At 52.0% G+C, this 12,079-nt stretch overlaps 1 protein-coding gene across 4 annotated transcripts in view; it reads right to left on the bottom strand.

The window, feature by feature from the left end:
- The window catches only part of TMCO4 (transmembrane and coiled-coil domains 4), a 141,611-nt gene that overhangs the window by 50,548 nt on the left and 78,984 nt on the right, over positions 1–12,079 (bottom strand). For 2 of the 4 annotated variants that reach the window (XM_027770603.1, XM_006145203.3), the window contains exon 12: positions 6,641–6,725. The exons of the other annotated variants lie outside the window; for them this stretch is intronic. In XM_027770603.1, coding sequence (XP_027626404.1) covers positions 6,641–6,725 — 85 coding nt within the window. The remainder of the gene's footprint in view (positions 1–6,640; positions 6,726–12,079) is intronic. 4 annotated transcript variants of the gene reach the window in all.

The following is a 12,079-nucleotide window of genomic DNA, read 5'->3' as shown; positions in this document are numbered from 1 at the left end:
GATTCCTAGCATATTATATCACTTTAAAAGTATTGTCAGAGGGAGCATGTGCTTGCCAGAGAAAGAGACAGAGGGAGCGAGGGAGCGAGGGAGCGAGCACAGCCCCCCCCCCATAGGGCGTGGTTCACATTGAGCGCAGCAGGACTTTTTCCCTGCAGTAAGCCTCAAGCTAGTGGGCAAGACCAACATGCAGGCTGACCACTGCCTGACTCTGGTGGGATTCATTCACTTGGTTCATGGGTCGTGTGCTCACTGAGTACCTGATATTTGCCAGGCACTGTGACAGGCTCAGGATACAGGGACAAGAGGGAAAAGAAAGGCCCCTGCGCACCCTGTCAGGGCTGAGCACCAGAACTGCCCAGAAGAGCTATTTGCAAACAGAGGTACCTGACCCCTTCCCAGTAGGGCCCTGGCCCACACAGTTCGGGAAGAGAACTGCTTGGGTAGCTCTGATGTGTGCTCCTAGGAAAGAGTCCCTAGCGGACTGGAAGGACAGATGTGTAAACGAGCAGGGACAACAGGGAGATGGGCGGTGCTGGGTGGGGTGGCAGGGTGCCTGAGAGAGGTGACCAGGTACTGGGGTGGAGACCGCACATCTCCAGCCACGCTATCAGCTGGGCCACCTGCTGACGACTTGGTCAAATTTCCTAAGCTCTGTGTTTCAGCTCACTCGCCTGCAAATGGGCACAGTAACAGTGCCAACCTCGCCGAACCACTCTAAGGGCTACGTGTGGGCTCAGAACTGCATCCTTTCTCTACCTGTCTCTCCCTGGTGAGCACATGTGCCCTATGGCAAATTACATAATAATAAATAAAACTAAATAATTTTTAAAGAGTTATTTTATTTCACTTTGCTTATTTATTTTTAATTTGACCAGAGAGAGAGAGAGAGAGAAAGAGAGAGAGAGTGTAAGAAAGCAAGCTGCCAGGTCCAGGACTTGAACTGTGGTCTGCCATGTGGGAGCCCAGCACCCTTAATCACCACACGACCTGCCAGGCTCATAAATAATTATTAAGAAAAAAGAAATCCATGCAGTGTTTTCATAATACACATTTTTCATAAACTGAAGACCCTTGTAAAAGTATAAGAATACAATTACCATTACTACTATTATTATTATTAGTGAAGGGAAAGCTTCCAGACAAAGTGAGACCTGAAAACCGAATAGGCATTACCTAGAGAAGCAGCTGGAAGAATGCCAAGACAGAATATGGTCTGTTTGGAAACAGCTCGGTCTGGCTAGAGCCCAGCATGGCAGTGAGGAGTGGTGGAAGATTCTGGAAAGCAGGTCATGAGTGGGGACTGAGTGAATCATGTTGAGATGCCTGCCCTTGATGTAGAGAACAGTGAGGCATCAGAGGCTCTCGGGGTCTGCTGAGTCCCTGCTGTGTGTGCACACGCGTGTGTGAGAGTGTGCATGTGGGTGAACCACAGGTTGCCCAGGGCCAACCCCCTCCAGCTCCTCCTTTGAGGATCCACTCAGCTACTCTTTCACTCCACAATTCGGAGACCTCAGCCTCCCCCCAGGATCTAACCAACCGCTTCCAACTCCTTGGCCTGGCATCTGAGACCTCATGTCAGGCTCTCACCCCACCCTGTCCGCATTTCCCACCACCCCACCTCGGAGCCCCTTTACGGAGGCTACAGAAACAATGGACGTTGCCATTTCTAAGCCCCCGAGAACTGTGCCTTTGTCCAGCTGGCCGGGCCTCTGGAATGCCCTCTCTGGTCCGAAGGATGGTCCCTGCCCCTTGTTCAAGCTTTAGCCCCTCTGCAGAGTGCAGGGACTCCCTGATCCAATCCTGGTTCTGGTGCTTCGGATCTCAGGGCTTACTCTCTTGGGGCTCCGAGAGTTTCAGTTCTCTCAGTAAAGAAGCAGGGAGGAGAGCAGCGCCAACCTCCTCGGGCTGCTGTGAGGACGGAAGGGGATGAAACACACACGCACTCAGAGCACGGCTGGCACCTGGCAGCTTAGAGCACAGCTGAGTACTGATGGGATTGAGCACGGGCACCCGGTGGGCTAAGATACGGCTGGGCACCTGGCAGGCTTAGAGCACAGCTGAGTACTGACGGGCCCGAGCATGGCCGGCATCCAGTGGGCTAAGACATGGCCGGGCACCAGGCGGGCTTAGAGCACAGCTGAGTACTGATGGGGCTTAGCATGGCCGGCACCCAGTGGGCTAAGACACGGCCGGGCACCTGGCAGGCTTACAATGCGGCCAGACACCCAGGGCTTAGAACACGGCCTGGCCCGGCGGGACTGCATGGGCTCACAGCACATCAGCACGTGCGTCATTCCCTCCCCACATCAAGCTCTCCTTCCTCCTAAATACTCTAAATGTGCCAGGCAACAGGGGAACCACGGTCTAAGCTGGGGGCTAGGGAGTGGACACAAAAGGACAAGCTCCTAGGTCTGCACAACACTCCCCACAGTCCCCTGCGCACGGGATGCCCTCAGATCGAGCTCAGATAAACATTTATGGAGTGTACTCAGATCAGAGCCAGAACTCTCACAATCACAATCCCGTTTCAGTCCCAAGCAATGCTTTGGGGCAAGTGTACAAAACCCCATATTCATTTTAGGAAGCTGGGGTTCAGAGAGGTTCTGCAATTGGCCCAAGGTCCCACAGCCACAGTGGCAAAACTGGGAGGCAAATCCAGGTCTGCCTCATATCAAAGCCCGAGTTCTGGGGGGCCATGATGCTCCGGGGGTGGGAGCAGTAACCAGGAATGACACCGGCAGGAAGGGAGCAGCTTTGAGACCACCCCCAGAAGGCTGTGGTGTAGGCAGACCCCAGCGTCTCACACCAGCCTTGCCACCCAGAGGCCACCTGCTGCCTCTTCCCTCTCACCTCACATTCTGCGGGCAGCTGACCGGCCCAGCCACCTCATTTCCAACAGCCACGGCCACAGCCACGGCCACGGCCAAGTGGGCAATGGTGATTAATTCAATTTGCTCAGCAGGGAGCTGAAGGCTCGGCCTCTATTAGTAGTCTGAAGTCAACAGATAATTTATGCCAACCGGAGGCAGAGACAGGAGTTCTCCTTCCTCTCCACGGGGACTCAGTCCTACTAATAAGAACACATCACTCTGGGCAATGAGCGGGTAGACGAGAGATGCCTGGGTTGGGGAAAGACGACAGGAAAGGAGTGAAATGACTACACAGAGGACACCACCGGAGGCCTTCCTGCAAGGAGCCTGCAGCTACTCCTTGACCAGCACGGAGTCCCTCGGCTGAAGACTGCTGAGGACGAGCTTGCCAGGCTGTCTGCCCTCCACACACTCTGGCCATCTCTGCTGCCCCGGCTGACACTCACCCCTGCTGCGAGTAGGAGTGGATAGCCAGGGAGGCTGTGTCCTCGTCCAAGACCAGGCTCTCCATCTAGGCAGAGATGGCTCTTAGACGGCTCCCCTGTGGGCAGGGTGTAACGCTCCACCTTGCAGACCTGGGGCTTGGCCGCTGACTTGCTTTGGCCAATGGAATATGTCAAAGATGAAAGATGGCCCCAAATTCTCTGCCAACCCTTCCATCCAGAGGAGAAATCTATTCTCCCTCTGCCCCCTTGAATCGGGCCTGGCTTGTAACTTGTTTTGGCCAACAGAATGTGACGTGCTCTGGAGTCTCGGCTTTTTTTTTTTTTTTGGAGAGATTTTCACTGTAGGGCGCGTGCGCTCGCCAGACAGACAGAGAGAGACATAGAGACAGAAAGCGAGAAATCACCCCCCAGGGGGGATGGTCACGCCGCAATCCCTTCTCCTCCATTCTCCTCTCAGGATCTTGGGCACGCACGCACACGCGCCCGGCGTGAGTTTTAAGCCACCGAGTCCGGGACACGAACCGCAGTCGACTACGTGGGAGTCCAGCGACATAGCCATTACGCTAACTGCTGGTTCCCGAGTCTCGGCTTTAAAAGGCCTTGCAAGGTTTGCTCTTGCCCTAAGGATGCCACCTAGGGAAGTCAGGCACACCTAGTGGGAGATGAGTGGTCCCCTGGGCTGAGGCACACCAGCCAACAGCCACAGCATGTAAGGGGGGGGTCAACATGGACCTTCTGGGCGTTTCAGTCTGTCTGCAACTGTCAGCAGCGAGCCCAGCTGAGGAAGAATTGCCCACTCACCATAGACTTGTCGTTTCAAGCCACTGCATGTGGAGAGGTGGTTTTTCAGAATAAATAATGGAGAGAGCACGTCAGAGAATGCGATACAAGCAGAGGCCGCCCATGCACGTGCATGGTTTGCTTGGCCCCAGGTCCCTAGTGACCCACCATAAGAAGAGCATGCCCTGGGTGGCTGTGCCCCTTCAATGTCACCAGGATGAAAACACATGGAGCAGACTCAAGCCCAATTCACATCCGAGAGCTAAGCACACCAACCCTACAGCCAGAAACAGGGTCCATCTGAGAGCAACTGGACCACAGCCAATTTGGAGACCCTAAGCACAAAAATCTTTGTTGCCAAAACCCTTAAATGTTGGGGGGAATTTGTTACGTAGCATTCCTACAGCCATTGCTAACTGATCCACCCACCACTCCCTGCAGCCATTGCTAACTGATACACCCACCCTGCCTCTTCATAACCCACTCATTTTTATAGCAGAGACTGTATTCTACTGTGTGAAGAACACTGTCCCTCAGAGGTATTTTTTTTGACAGTGTAGTCACCATCTGCACAAGGTAACAGCCACAGAGAAAATGGCATTATGCAATAATGAAAAAATCCATTTACTGAAGAGGGTGAAGAGCTGAGAATGGGGACGCATCATGGTCTGAGTTCCTCCAAGCAGGCCAGGGGGCCCAGCAGATTACCTGTAGCAGGCAGAGTAGGCAAGGCAGGGAAGGGGCATCTGTCACTTGCTGTACCTCTGGTGACAGCTGGGAGGGAGGGACATGTGTATGTGAAGGGCAGGTACAATGTTCTCCTGGGTGAAAATGGAAACTCTGTTCTACTGAAAACCCCTCTACATCCTTGGTAGCTTTGCCTAACCTCTGACCCCAGCCTGGATCTTCTTGGTGCCCACAGGTCACAGCTGGCTTTTGTGTGATGGTCCCAGGTTACTGACGGCCATTGGAAAGAGAACAGGCACCTCCCCATTGTGTTTGCTGATGTGGACGAGGCCGGGAAGAAGGGGGCAGCGGGAAGCTACGAGGAGCAGGGGAGGAGTGTGCGGAGAGGACGCAGGGCCGAGGACGCAGGGCCCAGGATGCAGGGCCGGGGACGCAGGGCCCAACCACAGAGCACACACAACACTCGACCCCACCCCTTCACAGTTACTGGAGAGGATGATGCATTCACCCCGCCTGGCCTCATAGCCAAGGAAGTAGCTCTGGCCCTCAGAGTGCGGTAATGCTGGGGAGGCACGTTAGCATGAGGAAAAGAACAAGAGGAGTCTTGCCTGGAGCTCCAGGGACTGTCCCTCTCTGATAACGTCACCCAGAGAACAGCAGCAATCAGCCCGACTCCGTCTCGGGCAGGTCCAGCCCATGGCAGACGCTCCCTCCCCTCCTTGCTTGTTGGCAATCAGGCAGCAGTGCCACCCCACGCTGGCTGACCCGGACACCGTTGAGGGGCACTCAGGCTGGCTGACACCAAGGAGCAGGAGCTGCAGAGTGACAATCAAGCTGACTCTGGCCAAATCACTGTATGAGTCACCTTCCTCGCTTCTCAAAACAACCCTGTAGGGTGGGTGTCATCGATTTTGTGGGGAAACTGAGGCTCAGAGAGGTTCAGGGAAATCCTAGCTGTCACTGCAGCCCCTTGTCCCCCATGCACCATCTGCTCTCAGTCCAGGAGCCCCTGTCTCGGGGCCTTCTCTGACCATGCAGCTGTGCTCCACCAGGAGGAAGAAATGGCCAGGTGACAGGGACAGGTGCCCCAAGCTCTGCAACTCACTCACCCTGACCAACCCCTCCACAGGCAGCCTCAGCTGACAGATCTGTGCAAACCAGCATCCCGTCTGGGAGACCTCGCCTGCCTCAGGACAGGAGCAGCAGCCCCCAAACTTTCTGCTGCCTCAGCACAAAAATCGGACAGCCTGATGCACCCCATTCTGAGGGCTGGATGGGTGAACCCCCAGACAGTATGTCCATCCAGAACCTGGGACTGGGGCCTTGCTTGGAAACCAGGTCTTTGCATATGTACTAAGGATCGTGGGAGGAGACCATCCTGCATCAGAACGGTCCTACATCCATGACACTGTCCATACAAGAGACAAGGAGGGCAGACGTCACGGAGGAGGAGGCCACGTGAACACGGAGGCAGAGACTGCAGCGGAGGGAGGCGTCTATAAGCCAAGGAACACCAAGGAATGCTGGCAGCTGCCAGGAGAGGGAAGAGACAGAAAGGACCCTCCCTACAGCTTTCAGGGGCCGTGGTCCACCACTTTGATTTTGGACTTCTTGTCCTCTTCACTCCCACTTGAGGACACGCATCAGGACGCAAGGGCTAGTGCCATTATTACAGGACCATTTGCTGCTCAGCCACTCTCATTTACGCACAGAAAAAGATCCCTTTCTACTTTTCCTGCTTTAAACGGGTAACTGTTGTGTCTAAGAACTGGAAACACACATCGCAACGCCCATAACCTCTAGCCCGGGGGACAAACTTACGGCTTTTTGTCTGTGACAGTAAGCCAGACTCACCTTTCTCCTGAGCCATCTCTTGCAGACAGAAGTAGATGACTCTGGCTCCCAAGCTGAAGCCAATCAAGGTGACAGGTCGCTGGCCCTGGGGGAACAAGGACACAGGTGTCTGGAGAGGACAGAGCCACATTCTAGCAAAACACAGGTCTTGACGAGGGTGGCCTATGCACGGTCCTTACTGCTGCTTCTCACTTAACCATACACGTGCGGTGGCGGGAGAGTCCTGACGGCTTCATCGGGGTGTCAGCGTCCTCATTTGTACAGGCGTGCACCAGCCGTGGAACCACCTGCTGTGGAACCACCTGCTGTGGAACCACCTGCTGTGGAATCGGCTTCCTCCAAGACCAATAGGCAGCCTTGGTTGGGTTAACTCCCTTTCATCTCAAACCATTATGCAGCCTCCCTCTCCTCTATGAGTCAATTACATGACCTCCTTCCCCGGGACTCAGCTGCCTTGTGGCAAAAGACTGTGGTGCTGAGACCCCCTTCTGGAGGTGGGGGAGATCAGTCAGAAGAGGCCCCCAGGCGTGATGGGAAAAAAACGGCAGAGTGATGAGGGAGGGACAGCTATTCTGTTTCTAGATGGGAAGTCGGGATGCAAAATTTTGGCTTTAAATGACAAGAGATGGCAGTAAGTCTAGGACCTGCAGAAAAGGCAGCTACCACAGGAAGGGAAGAAAGATGTCTGGGGTATTTGGGTACAAGTTACACACGGAAGAGGGAAAGAGCAGATGAGCTCTGGACACTAGCCTGGCTTTACCAGTCTACTCCTTTTCCTTATTACTACTTTTTGAAGTTTATTTGTTTCTTCCATAAGTGAGACAGTGGCAGAGAGAGAGAGAGAGAGAGAGAGAGAGAGAGAGCGCCCACACCCCCATCAGGGTCCTGAGGCCACGACGCACCCCAGCTTCAGCCAGCGCTGGATCAGGGGCAGGTGAGTGCCTGGTGAGGGCTCTGGATGTGAACCCAGAACCTTTCCATGTGGGTCAGCCTCTCAAGGGTCATGTTTACCACAGTGACACTGTCCAGCCCCCTTTGCCTTAGTTTCGCATCAGTACATGTATTCCAAACACCTCCCTCCCTCGCCCATTCACTACCGTAGAAACTCTCCCATTGGGTGGCCCCATAGCCTAGTGGTTAAGGGAGCCAGAAGCCCACAGAGCTGACTGTGGTTTGAATTCAGGCCCCAGTGGCTTGAAAAATATGCTAGGTGCATGTACATGCTTGCCCCAAACCCCAACACAGTGGAGAAATGGACAAGGGACTGGGCATGACCACAGCCCTCTGCGGGTGCTTTCTCTGTCTTCTCTCTATCTCTCTCTGGTGGGCACACATACATTAAAAAAAGACAGAAAATCTTCCTTTGAATAGTGTTTGAATTCTGCAGAAACTGTGGCAAAAATGGCTAGTCATCTCCCAGTACCCATTCTTTTCCTTTGTCCTTCAGTAACAGAACTCCCAGGTTTAACTGGGCACACAGCTGCCTCGTCTAAGACTCAGTGCCCCTAACTCCCTTGTAGCTGGAGGTCGTCGCAGGGCTGCGTCTTGGCCAAGCGACTGAACACCGGCAACAGCTGTCCCTTCCAGGCTGCCCTCCTTCCCCACTCTCCTGCCTCGACAGTCTGGAAAATGCATGCACAATGCCAGAAGAGAAGGGCCAGAGATGGGGCCCGAGACCCCAGCGGCTCCCCTTGGACATCTGACAACACTGGACAAGCCTCAGGTAACCCTTAAAGTGACTAAGATTAACTTCTGTCTACATCAGAGGCTAAGGTTGCTTCCAAAAGCACACTCCTAAAAAAAATAAGAACAAACAGTAGCAAACAGGTCGGCTGAGCCTGTGACCAGAGAGAAGATTAGAAGACCCAGCCGGAGGGGAGACACCTCTCTCACCAACGAAAAGTTCTGGTAGCCGCCCCAGATTCTGTCTTCCCCCTCCTAAACTCAAGAGAAGAAAACATAAAAACAAAAACAAAAACCAAAAAAACCCCAACTTTGTGCCTAGTCTAGATAACCTTATCAGTGGTGTCTCAGAATGTGCTGCTCGTACACACGTACATCCTAAAACCCTCAGGCAGGGCTCCCTTGAAAATCAAATCCCTCAAAAACAGAAAAAACTTAGAGAACATTGGGAAGATTTATATGTCTAATAGTTCAGTCTTTAAATAAAATAAAGCTAGCTAATATAAGACTAGCCTGGTTTTGCTTTCCTTAAAAAAAAAAAAAAAAGACCACCTTAAATAAATAATGAAATAAAATTACAAAATGTAAATAGAGTAAATGTTTTGTTTTTGTTTTTGTTTTTTTTTTTTTGAGAGGTTTTCGCTGTAGGGTGCATGCGCTTGCCAGACAGAGAGAGACATAGAGACAGAAAGTGAGAAATCACCCCCCAGGGGGGATGGTCACACCGCAATCCCTTCTCCTCCATTCTCCTCTCGGGATCTTGGGCACGCACGCACATGCGCCCGGTGTGAGTTTTAAGCCACCGGGTCCAGGACACGAACCGTGGTCGACTACGTGGGAGTCCAGCAACATAGCCATTAGACTAACTGCTGGTTCCCAGTAAATGTTCATAATTAAACTTGTCTGTTAAATTAAGGCAATTTTTAATGTTTAACTGGTAAAGATAAAAACAAAAAAACTGAAAGAAAGGTTATGGCTGTAAAAATGTAGTTCTAATAAAAAAGGTTAAAAAGAAAAGTTTTTATAATAAAGAAATTTTTTTTTCTTTTTTTTTTTGGGAGAGGTTTTTCGCTATAGGGCATGTGCGCTCGCCAGACAGACAGAGAGAGACAGAGACAGAAAGTGAGAAATCACCCTCCGGGGGGCGGGGGGGGAATGGCCACGCCGCAATCCCCTCTCCTCCATTCTCCTCTCAGGATCTTGGGCACGCACACACACGCGCCCGGCGTGAGTTTTAAGCCACCGGGTCCGGGACACGAACTGCGGTTGACTACGTGGGAGTCCAGTGACATAGCCATTACGCTAACTGCTGGTTCCCAATAAAGAAATTTTGTATAGTGAGTTTTTGTCTGAAAATAAAATGGTTATAACAAAATGGAAAAAAAAAAGAGACAGAAACTAAAAAATGTAAAGCATGTTGTTGAATGTTTGAGTTGTTATAGAAGTCTAAAAAAGAGTTACAACGATTGATCAAGTCAGTGTTCCGGAGCTGGCTGTGCTATCTTTAAATGTTATGTATAGTAAAACAACTAAGAGAGGGGCCCCTCCAACTAGCCTAGATGGGGCCTCACATGGTTATAAAGTGAGCCTGTGAGTCCAAAGCCAAGAGGACTGCTTCCCCAGACTCACCAGGACCTTGGTCCACAAGGATGGGCCAGGAGGGTCCTTTATGGTGGTGCTTCAGAGACCAGAGAGCGGCAGCCCTGCTCTAGTCACTCCAGGGGCGGACTGCAAGTCGGACATTGTCAAGGGTGTGACTCGGCGGCTCCACGAGCAGATGGTCGGAGAAAGGACGGGCTGCTGCTGAGTCATGAGACGGATAAAGGCCTTTAAATATTAGATGCTAGTTGCCTCTGGACCTAGAGCCCGAGTATAACAGGCGCTGCACTATCAAAGTGACTCTCCTTAACAGATATTTGAGAAGACTCAAAAAAAAAATATGGTTTCTGTTTTCTGAAAAATTTTATTTCTGGGGAACCAGCAGTTAGCGTAATGGCTATGTCGCTGGACTCCCACGTAGTCGACCACGGTTGAGGCCCGGACCTGGTCGCTTAAAACTCTCGCCGGGCGCGTGTGTGTTTGTGCCCAAGATCCCGAGAGGAGAATGGAGGAGAAGGGATTGCGGCGTGACCATCCCCCCTGGGGGGTGATTTCTCGCTTTCTGTTTCTATGTCTCTGTCTGTCTGGCGAGCGCACGCACCCTACAGTGAAAATCTCTCCAAAAAAAAAAAAAAAAATTTATTTCCGTAAGTACCTAACCAAGTGCTATCCTGCTTCTGTAAACTGCTTGCACTGTCTTGAAAAGTGCTATGTCACAGTCTCCCTGTAAATAACTGAACCTCGTGACTGCATACCATAAACACTGGCCCAGGCCATCCGACCAGACGCTCCTGTGCGTGAACGACTGCGCCCAGAACGAGATAGAGACCATAGAATCGGCCCATCCCTGACCGGGACAATATAGAGCTCAAGAACAGGGATTCAAGACTGGCTCCACTATGTCCTTGGGAAAGGGGGAAATGAAGGGCCAGAGGGACTCCATTTCTTTCGGGGCGACTTCATTTTGTTAAACCCACCTTGCTGAGCATCGGCGCCATTTCAAGGAGGCCAGCCAGTCAAGTAAGAAAAAGTCTTGAGACCATCACCCTACCGGGACTGGCCAGTGAGAGAAACAAAGGAGATACCAGAAACCTAAAGTAACTTTTTTGTTGAAAAAAAGAAAGGAGATACCAGAGACAGCTACACTCCCTGTAATCTACAGCCAATGTGTAGCCGCCTGAGTGCATTCCTCAGCACCCCTCGACCTCCCCCCCAAACAGCCAAATAAAAACCCAGCCCAACTAACATGCAGGGCTCTCAACTCTGACTCACTGTGCCGGTAAGATTGGGAATCCTGGCTCGAGCCGGAATAAAAGCGACCCTTGAGTGTTTACATCAAAATTGCCTCCTTGGGGTCTCTTGGGAATTTCGTGACCGGGGTACAACAGAAGTTCTACCCAGGCCACAGGAGAGAAGCCACGTGTCTAGGGCTGAGGGAGTTTGGGCTCCTCCTAATGTTGTGAATGTCCATACCTTCACCCAGAATCAGTGAATGCTACCTTAAACAGCAAAGGGACTTTGAAGATATGACTGAGTTAAGGGTCTTGCGATGGGCAGGATTATTCTGGAATCTCTGGATGGGCCTGATGTAACTACAACGGTCCTATCAGAGGTGTAAGAGGGATGCAGAAGGAGTCAGTCAGAAAGAAGGGGGTGTGGTGACGGGGAGGTAACAGAAAACTTGGATTTTCTCAGCGTTTGCCAGTGTGCGTGGAGCTTGCAACCCATCTATGTAAGTCATGAACAGAGGGACAGGCAAATATTTGAACTGGCTCACATCCGTGACTCCTCCCCCTTCTTATCTCAAGTGCTAGAAGCATCCCAGCAGCTGCAGGGGCCCATGAAGCAGCATTTATGCAGTTTCTGTTCCTCTGGCTTTCTGACCATATGCTCATACCCACTTTCTCTCCGTGGACCCTGCCATCCTAATGCATACCATGCCTTTCCAGGAACAGCTTTTTGGCATTTTTTTTCCCTTTTTTTTTGGAGAGGTTTTTTGCTATAGGGCATGTGTGCTTGCGCTCTCCATAAAGACAGAGAGAGACAGAGAGACTGAAAGCGAAAAATCACCCCCCAGGGGGGATGGCCACGCCGCAATCCCTTCTCCTCCATTCTGCTCTCCGGATATTGGGCACGCACGCACACCAGTTCCGGTGA

Source organism: Tupaia chinensis, unplaced genomic scaffold (genome assembly GCF_000334495.1).
Source record: "Tupaia chinensis unplaced genomic scaffold, TupChi_1.0 Scaffold000146_1, whole genome shotgun sequence".
NCBI classification, from domain to species: domain Eukaryota; kingdom Metazoa; phylum Chordata; class Mammalia; order Scandentia; family Tupaiidae; genus Tupaia; species Tupaia belangeri.
The sequence above is the reverse complement of the archived record's forward strand: the minus strand, read 5'-3'. Positions and strand labels throughout refer to the sequence as shown.